This window comes from Arctopsyche grandis, chromosome 4, assembly GCF_051622035.1.
Source record: "Arctopsyche grandis isolate Sample6627 chromosome 4, ASM5162203v2, whole genome shotgun sequence".
Taxonomy (NCBI): domain Eukaryota; kingdom Metazoa; phylum Arthropoda; class Insecta; order Trichoptera; family Hydropsychidae; genus Arctopsyche; species Arctopsyche grandis.
In genome coordinates, this window is record NC_135358.1 from 30,388,607 (window position 1) to 30,402,305 (window position 13,699).

At 32.6% G+C, this 13,699-nt stretch overlaps 1 protein-coding gene across 1 annotated transcript in view; it reads right to left on the reverse strand.

Moving 5' to 3' along the window:
* Nhe2 (Na[+]/H[+] hydrogen exchanger 2) overlaps window positions 1–13,699 on the reverse strand; it is a 62,704-nt gene that overhangs the window by 13,786 nt on the left and 35,219 nt on the right. The window contains exons 5-10 of the mRNA XM_077429739.1: window positions 4,797–5,014; window positions 4,638–4,721; window positions 2,745–2,953; window positions 2,385–2,665; window positions 2,175–2,310; window positions 414–554 (exon numbers count right to left, since the gene is read on the reverse strand). Coding sequence (XP_077285865.1) covers window positions 414–554; window positions 2,175–2,310; window positions 2,385–2,665; window positions 2,745–2,953; window positions 4,638–4,721; window positions 4,797–5,014 — 1,069 coding nt within the window. The remainder of the gene's footprint in view (window positions 1–413; window positions 555–2,174; window positions 2,311–2,384; window positions 2,666–2,744; window positions 2,954–4,637; window positions 4,722–4,796; window positions 5,015–13,699) is intronic.

Here is a 13,699-nt window from a genome sequence, read left to right on the forward strand (position 1 = left end):
TTAAACATTAACATAAAAAAAGTTTTTTAAAAACATACCTCTTCTATAATTTGTATATAAAATTATTATTTTGAATAAAAACAATAATTTTATTTTACTACCGCCATCTATGTTTAAAACTAATAAACAAACGTTGGATAAACGTCAACGACTATCTCGCCGGGCAGATATCAAACGCGTCTTACACGATTTTTTTGCACCATCGTAATGGCGGAGGATCCATTTACTTATATTGATGACCAAAATGTAAGCAATATGGCAAAGTATGAAAACGATCGGATAAGAGGCAAACTTTTTCCTGAATTTTAATCGTAAGTGAAACGCAAAGGAGGTATGTAATAATAAAAAAAATAGAATAAATTGTTCGTTATGTAAATCGAATATGCATAAGCAACCCAAGACACTGTAATTACCTTATTCAACTTTTTACTTCGTTTATGATGATGCTTGCGATCTCCGACAAGCCGCCTAATATTCATGTGAGTTCGATAATTAACTTGAGTTGAAAGGTCACGGTCATTCACGGCATGGCGACTGTAGCTTAATCGTCTATGCTGTAAAAATAAAGACACACGAAAAAATATTATTATTTTATATATAAAAATATACTAAATTGTGCACGTTCAATTAATTAATTCACATTTATATAAATATATTATCATTTTTTTTTTTTATTTATATTTCCACAATACAATTAACATGCACCTCCGAGCTCCACACTGATCCCACTTTTATTGACAGTACATACATATATTATTCGTTATCATAATATTTACATACATACACAGTTAAAATCAACGACAAAGGTGATTGTATTTTGCAAATTAAGTCACAAGCGTAAATGAGCACATCAAACTAAAAATCGTTTTTTTCAACTTACCTTTTCACTATCATAGCTAGAAGACAACTGTAGGAAATGATAAAATAAACTCAAATTAGCACAGATTTATTTTTATTCATACATTTTGTCTTCAAAGCTCATGATTGTGTTTCTCGAGTATAAATTTTACAAAAATATGAGCGGATAAAACTGAATATATAGGTATAATATAACACGGTCTCCGTGACGAGCCGGAATGTGAAATCACCGAAAACGCAAATATCGGAAGGCAAAGATCGAAAATCGAAAGATCTTAAGTCGAAAGATCAAAAAAAAGGGCGCATGGTAAACTGTACATACTCACGTACATACTCACTTAATTTGCGCGAGCAGGATACAACAGGAACAAGAGGAACAGGCTTTTCCTCCCGTACTAATGTGCGCGTGCAGAATACGGGAGGAAAAGTCTGTTCCTCTTGTTCCTGTTGTATCCTGCTCGCGCAAATTAAGTGAGTATGTATGTGAGTATGTACAGTTTACCATGCACCCCTTTTTTTTGATCTTTCGACTTAAGATCTTTCCATTTTCGATCTTTGCCTTCCGATATTTGCGTTTTCGGTAATTTCACATTCCGGCCCGTGAGGTAGACCCAATATAACAATATGTGTATGCTTTAATTAGTGCTGGCAATTTGAGTAACCGTAGACTCCACTACATTGTACCATCTAAACTTTGGACAATTACCATACACTTTGATCATAAACAAAGAATATGTACATTCCAAATTCAGTTACACAAGCCCAGTGTACTTATAGAAACTACACGTAGTGACAAATGCACATATTATACATATCTGGATCTTGGGTAGATATTGATTAACAAAGTATGATAATTATACGATGTTTTTTGTTTGAAACAATGTAATGAATAATATATTCTGGAGCCCACGAGCTTCTCTTATATCCACCACGTCTATAAACATCCGAATGGTTATTTATAATGTTGAATGCATATACAAGCGCATGAGCACAATAACAGTTGTCAATTATCCCGAATAATAAATGTTTACACGTTACATAAATATAAAGCAGCAATAGCTTTAGATTTAGTTGATATTTATTTATTACAATATGTATATGTATAGCATATATACATTGCATAATATACATTGTACATACATATACAGAAGTCTCATACTGGAGAATTGACAACCTTGAGCACAACCAAAGTGGGATTTGAAGAAAAAATCAATATGCAATTTTGCTCGTAAAGCGAACAAAAATCGGACAAGAATTACACAATATAAAATACAAAACTTTTTTCTTATATTATGAGAAATTTAATGTCAACTTACCCTTTTGTAAGGTTTGAGCTCTTCGGCCAACAAGTGATGTATTCGAGCATCCGTCAAATCTTTCTTAGTTGGATTATATTCCAATTCCTGCATATCTATATTCCAAGTCGACGAATCCAATTGACTGAAACTTGGACTACAAGAAAGATTTCAATACATTTAACGATTGATTTTAAATGTTAAACTTCGCCCATTCGTTCAGGTACACACCTGCCATTGAAATTTGAAGTGTAGTTTCTGAAAATTGCCGACATGGATTCAGTTCCTGATATATTACCAATAGTGGACGCATTCCTTTGCATATATTCAATAGCATCTCGCATTGCCAATTTTGAATAAGTTTCCAAAATCTTAGGCTCGGCCCCTTGATAGTTCCTCAGCAGGAACGGTCTTATGAATTTGTTGTCAAACCGTTTGAATTTATCCCTTATGTGGTGGTTACCATGTTTACCTAGTATATCTTCAATACCAGCCATTAAATGATCCATAAACTAAAATCAAATAATAACAACCAAATAAATCAACACGTGTCAAACTTCAAATGGAAGATTAGAATCCACGGAAACTTACCCTTTCGTGTATACGTTCATTCATTGTCGGTTTTCTCTTTTCAGCTCGTTTCACATTCAGTATCCTAACTAACGGCTTAATTGTAATACCTTGGACGAATACAGTAAAGTAAATTACAGCTATGGTGGTCGTTACAAACATCGGCTGCAAAGGAACGATCCTTGGATCGATCAGAAGAACGAGTGCAAAGGCGACAGCACCACGAAGACCTATAAACATTTGTATTATTGATTTTTTTAATATTAATTATTGATAAAAATCAATTAGGTAAATAAAACAGTTCAAAAATGGATCTTTTTTAGAAAATTTTGTAGTCTAAGTTATAATACCTATACTATGAGACAGTATACCAAATTTGATAACTCTAAATTTATTGAAACCTGTAGATTTTCATAGTATACAAACAACCATTTATATGTATAGAGTATATAATACATATACACGAAACAATTCAAAGAATGTATAATATTGTGAATTTTATTTGACTTGGAACATATTATTTAGAATACATGCCTAAGGCTATAAGCTGGCGCCAACATGTCGTCTGCTCACATCGTTAACTTTATATTCAATGTTACTCTTTTCAGCTAAACTCTTTGTTTTGGTATCTCACATGTAATAATATATTATTCGAAAAGACTTTTGTGAAAATAAAAAGTAAAGGAAATTTTTTGATTTTACAATTTGCCCAAAACTTGTAAAGTAGCATAGAGTATTATATATGTACGTATGTGCAATTGAAATACAATTATTTTTCAAATTATACTATCTCAACCCCAAATGAACTTGACAAAAACCTTCAACAAAAAGTGTACCCTAAATGGTTTGTATAATACAAAAACAATCACTATCTCCACAGTATTGTACAAATTTTGACCACATTCGACGAAATTGAAAATTATATTGGGAATGTATTCGTTGGGTATTGATTCACACGATAGGAAGTGACCTTTGAATTATTTGAATGCTGTATTTTCACGGGAAATGGCGGAAAAAAGGTTTTCCAATAGAACCTTCACACGACTAGTGGTGATTTCGGCGAAACCTTCGACCTTTCGCAAACACTAACTTTCATTGGCAACATTCTAACTTAAGTCACGAAAGAAGTAAGACATATAATAATTTATTTATAAGAATACGATATGTATTCATTCAATGATGGGTCAGCGCTTTAAAGAAATGGATATTATTTAATAATAAAAATGATCAATATTTTTATTATTTATTGAACTCTAATCTAACCTAATCAATTCATTGTATCATACAAAAGTTTTGCCTTAAAAAAATTGCTTACAAATTTAAACATTAAGAGGGCTGGACACCAGCGCTTTGTCCATACAAACGTATTACACTTCTCCCTTCCTCAATTATGGCACTAGAGAAATTATTTTTTAATATGCTATGGATATCCACCATTGGAATGCATCTATCGTTTTATTTTTTTGATTAATTATTTTTTATAGGAGCTAAGAGCCGCCAAACATCTATAAAATCGCCTCTTTTTTCCACCCACGAAAAGAGTCCAGCGTGCTTATTTAACGGTCGATTTAAAAAAAAATACACGCATAGTTGCATAGAAAATATCTTTCTCATACCGATGACAATGAAATTTTTTTTAAAAATTGGTCCAGTTTCGGAGGAGAAAATAGGAGAATACGAAACCTCGATTTTGTCAATTTAAAATACGTTCTATCTGGTCGAAGCGCAACTGTCGCATTCACTCAATATATATATATTGATATATATTATCGCATTTACTCAATATATACATTCACTCAATATATATATCGAAGAAAGGAACGGCAACAAAATTAAGGTTTCGGGTGTACAGCCCTCTTAATATACAATTACAATTTACACTGACTAAATAATGAAATTCACTAAAATACTCACCACCATAGGACATGACGAACTTCTCCACTTTCTTCAGTTTATGAAGTCGGAATTTATTCGCCAAATACGTCAAAATAATAACACCTGAAAGACAAACCAAACTTACATGGTAAAAAAATGTAAATGTGCAATTTATCATACATAGAACGAGGAACTCACCACATATCCTAAATACGGAGCAGAAAATGATGGTCAACATGACGAACCAAGTGTTCCAATCGTGGCTGTTGTTGACAGTGGCCACGCCTAAGAACATGAAAATGATCGTCTCCGAGGAACTGGACAACATCTTCATGGCGTACTTGACCGTTGTGTGAGACTTGTGGGATATATTCGCCTCCACATAATTCTTCATGGTGATACCGCAGAAGGTGATCCTGAAAATTACAAACAATTGAAAATATTAACATTTATTATATTATTGAAAAATCTACTCTAAATAGGAGTTTCATCTTATAGCCTACTTCCATAATAATAATATAATATGTACACATAGCGAATTCTTTACAAGTAATACACCTAATGGTATTTTCTGATTGGATATCGGCATCCCGTTGTTAGCTCTATTTAGCTCTAGTAATAATAAGCCATTAAGCTGTGTAAATACGCACGAAACTTACTTATTATATTTCCATGTATAATATAATTATATTATACATACGTCCATACATATACCGACTGTGTTGTTTATTTATACGAACCTACACATTGTTACACTTCTTGTAAACCTCGTAAAATCGTTTTATTTTTATGCCAGTTTTATTTTATAACACTTCTCTCACTTTTACCACACTTTTCCGACCTTATTTGTTCAGTTATGGTTTTAAAAGTTTTATATACATGTGAATTTGCAACATTTCTAAACAAGCTATATAATTAGGTAATATATAAATAGGTTTTTGAGCTCTTTTTCCTATTATGCTGTACATTAATATTAGAATAATATAATACTATGATTACTAACAAAATTAAATTCAAATTGTAAAATAGAAAATGATCAGTAGATCAGTAGCTATTAAAATAGATATAAGATGTATCGTGAACATAATTTCGTAATAATAAAAAGCATTTCAAAATCAAAATCAAATATAATTAGGGTGAACGTACGTTCCGTTTTGGCCATCGTTTTCGTAAAATTGTTTGATGTTTTTTCAAATCAATTTATTTCCCAAAAACAAATATTATTATATAAATATACATTTACATACATTCAATATATTAATTTAATTGTTTTGTTACTTGATTCATTTTACATGTTTCTGAAAAATAAAATCAATTTGTGGTATTATTTTCTTTATAATTATTTTTAAATAGCTGTTAAATATGTACAAAAATATATTATATTTAATTTTTTATCTTGTTTTATATGCTTCTTTTAAATTTTCTGGTAAAAATCATTTTACCTACTTAACAAAAGAAGAAATGAAAATGAAAGAAATTGAAATTTTCAGTTGCACATAATTTTTACAATTAAAAGAAATCTAGAATATGTTTATGTTTTGGAAAAAATTGTAGTTATTTTATTTGTTAATTTTACACGTTTCAGAAAAAAATCTATATTAATTATTTTACTATTTTAATTATTATTATCTTGTTTTTATTTTCGTTGTTTACAAGAATCGCATGTACATATGTTCATTCTGAAGGAAATTATATTTGACAAGATTAATGGTCATTTGAGGGAAAAAAAAAAAATTTTTTCATATAGAGGGAGGGGGGGCCACATTTTTTTTCTGGAGCGTCCTGTTTTGAGTTCTGGAAATATGGTCAACCTATATATATTTTAATCTACGGTTTTTTGTATGAATTTTCACTTAATTTCATCCCAATACACAATATGTTCATACATTTGAAGAAAAAATTATAGTGTATAAAAGTTTGAAACAACAACTGTAACTTTTACATATTGCATATCTGCTTTCAAAATAACATTGTTATTTTAGAATAAAAATTCTATTGGCACATTCTGATGTGCTAAGCGGATATGGTTGAACTTTACAAAACAACCACAAGGTGGCGTGATAGGCGTTTTGTGTCATGACGTACACCTCTATAAAAGTTTTGTGTCATGAATTTACTGTCCTTATAGAACACTTCAAAAACTTAAATTAAAAAAAAAGTTAAGATATCGATTATATTATATAAAAATCTTTGTAGAATAATAATAATCAATCAAATAAATTATATTTAAAATTGAAAATGATTCTGTAGCGTATGCTAAAAGGAGCCGCCGTTATAATTGATTTTCTAGGATTACCTCCAGACTGAGTGCAAGTAGGCTAAACAATGACCACTGAATTGGCTTAGTAACGGCACCGGTCCCTTCTCAGAAGTGACGGCGATAGTGTGAGACTGAGTGTCGTGATAATACATATCCTAGTACGTGACTATAACAAACCGGACGTCGAAGATTCCCTGAGCGACCTGTCCTTTATAAGGAGGTACTTAGACAATATCAAGACATTCTGGACGGAGCACTGCCAGTTTGTGTATCTCCTTAATCACCAATAAATGCTGTGAAACGACTTTGGCCTTTTATTTGGATCCTCCACCCACTTCTACGCAACAATACTATACATTGTTGGAAAATCTACAAAATTGCATTTTCCTTCACAAAAACAACATTTCATCCAGAATTCCATATTTTAATCAAATCCTCTACAACACGAAGTGTACTCAATTATGAGAAGCAAAATTGTAATAAAGATATTAGTATAATTGACGACTTTTGCATAGTTTAACACAATCATTTTCAAACGTCCCCAAACAATTTCAAGAAGAAAAGTTTTGCCTTAAAAAAGTTGCTTACAAATTTAAACATTAAGAGGGCCGGACAGCAGCGCCTTTTCCATACAAACGTATTATACTTCTCCCTATCTCAATTATGGCACTAGAGAAATTATTTTTTAATATGCTATGGATATCCACCATTGGAGTGCATCTATCGTTTTATTTTTTTGATTAATAATTTTTTATAGGAGCTAGGAGCCGCCAAACATCTATAAAATCGCCTCTTTTTTACACCCACGAAAAGAGTCTAGCGTGATTATTTAACGGTCGATTTAAAAAAAAATACGCCGATAGATGCACAGAAAATATCTTTCTCATACCGATGATGAAATTTTTTTATAAATTGGTCCAGTTTTGGAGGAGAAAATAGGAGAATACGAAACCTCGATTTTGTCAATTTAAAACACGTTTTATCTGGTCGAAGCGCAACTGTCGCATTCACTCAATATATATATCGAAGAAAGAAACGGTAACAAAATTAAGGTTTCGGGTGTACAGCCCTCTTAAGAATTCACACCAGACCGTTCCTCATAAAGAATTTACACCATAAATAAAATCAAAATCTTATATCGTGCATATTTGCGCAACTTTAAGTCTCTCAAGAACATATAATAATATGTAGTTAATTTGTAGTGCCTACATTTTTTTATACACACACTGTTCAATCGTTAAATAATAATGTGAGATACGTGATTTCATATTTTGCCACTTATCAAAGTAGTTTTCTATAGAAGGTATATAATTTATTTTTTCATGGCATTGATTAAATTCTTTTCATTAATTATTACGATAATGACAGACATTTCCAACGCATGGTTTTTTTCGGCGTTCAATTTATAATATACGGCTAAAAAATTGGCGGTAATGGGCTTGAGATATTTCTATATACTATCTATGGAATATTTTTTCACAAATGGCATTCACTGAGCATTGGAACGAACAAATTTAAATATGTATTTCGCGGAATGAATTTGTATATCTGTGACGCACATCACCAACAATAGTACCTTATTGGAGAATCAATCATGGCAAACACGTCTTTGATTGCATTGTTCGGGGATTTTTTCTTCTCTTTTTTCACGATAGTACGTACATATGTACATATATGGTCGAGAAGACAGGTGCCAGCGAGATTAAAATAGAATGAAGAGTTGTGCAAATGAGTGGCACTGAAGAAAACTCGAGTGCACCGGATTTGCAACAATAGCCTGCCCCTGAGCCTGCTTCATCTCAGCGGTGTTCTTTTGACCACAATTCTCCGCTATGTACGTGTATTATTAAGCTTTTCTTTCACTACAATGTGAAGTATTCACAATTCAATTGCAGAATGGCAGATAAACTTTATGATCAATAGCTTGTAACTTTATAGTTGCGTGACAAAAAACAACTTAATCGAGATGTTTCCATTGAAAATGCATTTAAAATCAGACTCGTCGGATGGACTTTTGACCGCTTAGCTGCCCAAAGCGCCTTAAGGCGCAAACAGCCGTATCTATTATACGCTCAGCGCGTCGGCTGGGCGTTTAAGCGGCTAGGTGGCCGTGAATTTACATGAGAATATCGTGTATATTTATTTTACGATATAAACAAATTTGTATTAATCATTTTCGTGACTTTGTTATGTACATACATACATTAATACGTATATAATCCATATTAGCCAGCAGCATAGCTCGGTTGTTAAGTTTCTGCTTAGCGTCGAGAGGCGCCGGGTTCTATCCCTGGGTCCGGGCCTCGAATTAAAATGAATTTTTCAGAGTATGCTGTTGGTCAGACCTGGATTTGTGACTCCAGGTTGATCGTTTCCTATCAGAGTTTGCCAATTTTCTCTGATTTCATTGTTGAAACGGTTCCCGGATAAAAAATTGGCAAAAACTATGATTGATGTACAATAAAATTTATGTACAATTCATGGATGTCTCGTTAATTTGCGAGTTTTTCAGTGTCTCGTTATTCAACGACTTGTAATAAAAATGCTGCATTTGTAATTGTAATTGTAATTTTTAATTGGCCAGGAAGGCGCATTGGGATTTACCTGTAAGGCCTTCCTGGTATATATGTAAAAATAAAATAAATAAATATTGAATTATCATTTATGGCGCACCGACATCTCAGCGCAACGACAACTCAACGGATGACAATTCAGCGCATGGACTATTCAGCGCAAAATATATTTTTTCAATAAGTTTCAAATGCGTTTTCAAAAATAATTCCTGTATTGAAATTGTCGGTCATATCTACATGATAATTTCATAAATGCGAATAAATTTATTTGATACTCTTTGTGCCTTTGTGCCCGGCTTAGAAACCCTGCTTAAAAATAAATTTTTGCGGCCTTAGTTGAGAAACCCTGCTTGTGTAATATTTCAAGGCACAAAGAGTATCAAATAAATTTATTCGCATTTTTGAAATTATCATGTAGATATGACCGACAATTTCAATACAGTAATTATTTTTGAAAACGCATTTGAAACTTATTTAAAAAATTGATTTTGTGCTGAAGAGTCCATGCGCTGAATTGTCATCCGCTGAGTTGTCGTTGCGCTGAGTTGTCTGCGCCGAAAGGTCGGCGCTAAGTTGGTTTGCGCTGATCCACCATAATTTATATACACATTTTTTTAAGTAGATTCCACCAATTTATTACATTTCAAAAACTTCCATTTGGGCCTCACAGGGATGTTTTGTTTTTGCAGTTGGTTCTTATTTATTGGAACTATGTAGCTGTAGGTGCAAGGCATTACTTATGTTTTATTTTATATTTGATATTTTTACGTATCTGCTATTATTACCAGTAGCGTAGTCTAGTGGTGAATGTTGAATTATCTCTTACTTGATGTTACGAGTTCGATTCCCGCTAAATCTCGCTATTGGCCAGACCTTAATTTGTCAACGTCGATCGTTTCTTATCAGAATTTGCCAATTTTTCTGATTTTCATTGAAACGATTCCTGTAAAATTGGCGTTTCCTTCCTAATTTTCTGTTGCGAACCTTTAGTTATTGTTATATCTTAGGTTTCGCCATATTGCTCACCATAGATGTCTCTGTGGTTGTTTATCGAATATAAAATTCGTGTTGTTACATGAAAGTTATTCATCGTTATTGTAATATCTGACGATAGATGTCAGATATTGTTTAGATTTACATGTATCTATGTAATAATGATGTGGACCAGGAAGGCGCATTTGGGGTTTACCTGTTAAGCCTTCCTGGTATATTTGTATATATGTATGTAAAAATATGTATGTAAATAAATAAATAATTGCTATTATTTTTTATGATTATGTATAAATGTATTTTTGTCTGTGTATATATATACATATGTATTTTACGTTTTTTTTTATTTTCCCATGTTTTTTTTCATAAAAAAACTCATTTATTTACATAAAATTATTTATTACGGCCATTTTCCTCGTTCTCAAGCAAATATTGTATTATTTATGAATTAATTTTAACTGTAATACATACATACCTTTCAATAAATAATTCATAAATTATAAAAAATGCTAATAACCACTTTTAAAATACCAAAATACGAAGCACAAACAAAATTTATATGCTATTTTTGTTTAAGATTTTAAACGGAAAGTTTTGATTAGAAGATACACTTCGCAATCTCACTAAAAATATTATTCTTTAGTAGTTTATTTCCAAAAAAGTTTCACCTTTTCAAAGCGACCTCAAATTCATCTCACGTTTTTCCAATCGACGAAGTTTTAGACGAAGGCTTGTTCAGCGATTTTGAACATCGACGTGTGACAAAACGTTTTCATTGTTCTTTAACTATTGAACATTTAATAAAAACCCAGTAGAATACACCAGTGTTTAGTATAATATAATGCTTTGACCAGAGTGGTCACCGGTTCTAATCCCACTGGTTTCTGTTGGCCAGACCTTGGATTTGTGACTCCAAGTCGATCGTTTCATATCAGAGTTTACCAATTTATCTGATTTTCATTGAAAAAGTTCCAACAAATTGAGTTTTCAGCATTCTGATATTTCGCTGAATTATAAAAGATGCTGCAAGTATATCTCTCATAGAATGTGCCATAGCTTCTTTAACCCTCCCTCACCGAAGTGGGGTATGCAAGTGCCCCAAATTTTACGTTTTTCGTTAAAACTATGTGGTTATAAAAGCTATACACACTATATTTCTTGTATTCCTAGAATGAACTACAAGAAATTTGTTTTAATAGATTTTATATGATTTAGAAAAGGGGTACATCGTAAAAAAATACATTTATAAATTTCGACGTTCCGAAGTATGATTTAAAGGCGGTAGCGATAAGTCATGTTTTTGACTGTTCGCTTGCATATTCTTGTTGAACGACGAATCAATGCCGGAGAAAGAGACAACTATATTTTCGTAAGCTATTGTTTTCATCACTTTTGGCCCGTGGCTATTGAGTCATGCAGTCGCCTGTTGGCCTTACATATGAGCGTTTGCATGTTGATGCTTGTCGTTATTTTTTAATACAAAAGTAGTCAAAAACATGCTATAGGACTATCACTTTTTTATGTTGATGTATAAAATGATTAATAAGATTATATTGAACCCATTTGTATTGAGAAAAACCGTATTTTGATTTAAAAATACTAGGGTCTTACTCGACCCCGGTTTGGAACACTCGTTCGATCTCGACTCTGTGGATATTAATTGATATGTATTTATGTACTTTGTATAATATTAATAATACTCGTATCAAATGTACAATGTTTCTGGTCAGGAAGGTGCATTGGGGCTACCTGTTAGGCCTTTCTCGTATACATTAAAGATAAAATAAAAATAAAAACGTATGTAGATGTAGATGACACGCGCAAATATACCTACATATATAATCCAATATTCACGCTCAGTTTGAACCAACTACTGTGAACTATTCCCGACCGTAATACCAGAAAATCTCAAGCAGATTAAATAGTTTTAAACCCACCCAACCCAAAGGTTTCAATAACCAACATTGGAAACAAGTACGACTAGTCTCACCACACGACAATTGATTAAGGACACTGGCGAGAATTCGCTTATTATTTTTCAGACAAAGTCCCAAGGTTTCATTACGAAAACATTATATAATATATGTCGCTTGTGAGTGGATATTTTGGAGCTTTGCAGCAATTGTGCCTCGTTTTGAAAGGGAAGTAGTTCAAACGGAACAATTTGTGCTTATTTTTACTTGGCAAATACTTTTGATGTGTGCCTCAAACGTAAGAGAAAATATGTAAAAGAAATGGAGGATTTATTTCGCCTTTTATACTTACAGATACATACATATATTGAAAATTGGTTGTAAATATTTATCATACGTATGTATGTATACTCTTATATATAACCATACACACAAGTATTAGATTTTCACCGAGTCATATTTTTTTCATTGAAATCAATTGTAAGTTATGAAAATTTTCAGTCATGAAATATTCGAGAAACCAATTACGGCCAATCAATCCATATTTTCCTAGAATCGTAAAAGCGTAAATTGCGACGCAATTTTGTAAATCAATAAATAATTTGAAAATACATGTGTATTTCATTTCATTCTTCAATTGAATCTGAGAATTAAATAGAAAATTATGCATATTTTCTCAACTTAAATCACTGAAACCGCGATTAAAGCCAAGTCTAGATCTATCCCATATTGTACTTGGCTTCGGAGCCACATACGGTTCTTTATATCAAATACTTTAACTTGGTAATATCAAAGAGAGTATCCACTGCTTTAATTCATTCGTGGGTGAACAATGGAGAACCCGGATTAGGCTAATGGAGCTCAGTAAGTGCCTGAACAAAGGATACGCTGGAGTTCTCACAGGACAATAGACTCACCACGGTAGACCTTTACGTCCTTAGATAATAGATATGTACATAAATGGATCGGGGAAGCTGTGGTGTGCAACTTTTTCTTTATAAGGAGGTTCACACGGTAGATCAGTTGATTCTGGAGTGAACGGTGGACCTCTTGAATCGAAATGAACGAATGAATGTGTGTGTGTGTGTGTGTGTGTGGGTAATTGGATTATTACTCACATTGCGATCGCACAAAAGACGATATTTGCCATGAAAATTGCGAATACGGAATATATGGCAAAAGAGTTCTCGTTAGTATGATAATTATCGTTAGTATGATGGACTTATCGACTGCCAGATATTCCGTTATAGAGAATTTAGTGACATTTGGGCGGCCGCTTTGTGAGCAATAATTACCGAACCGTATGTGTGTGTGTGTGTGTGTTGTGTCACCCGGCCTGACGTCGCACATGCCTGCCGTCGCTCG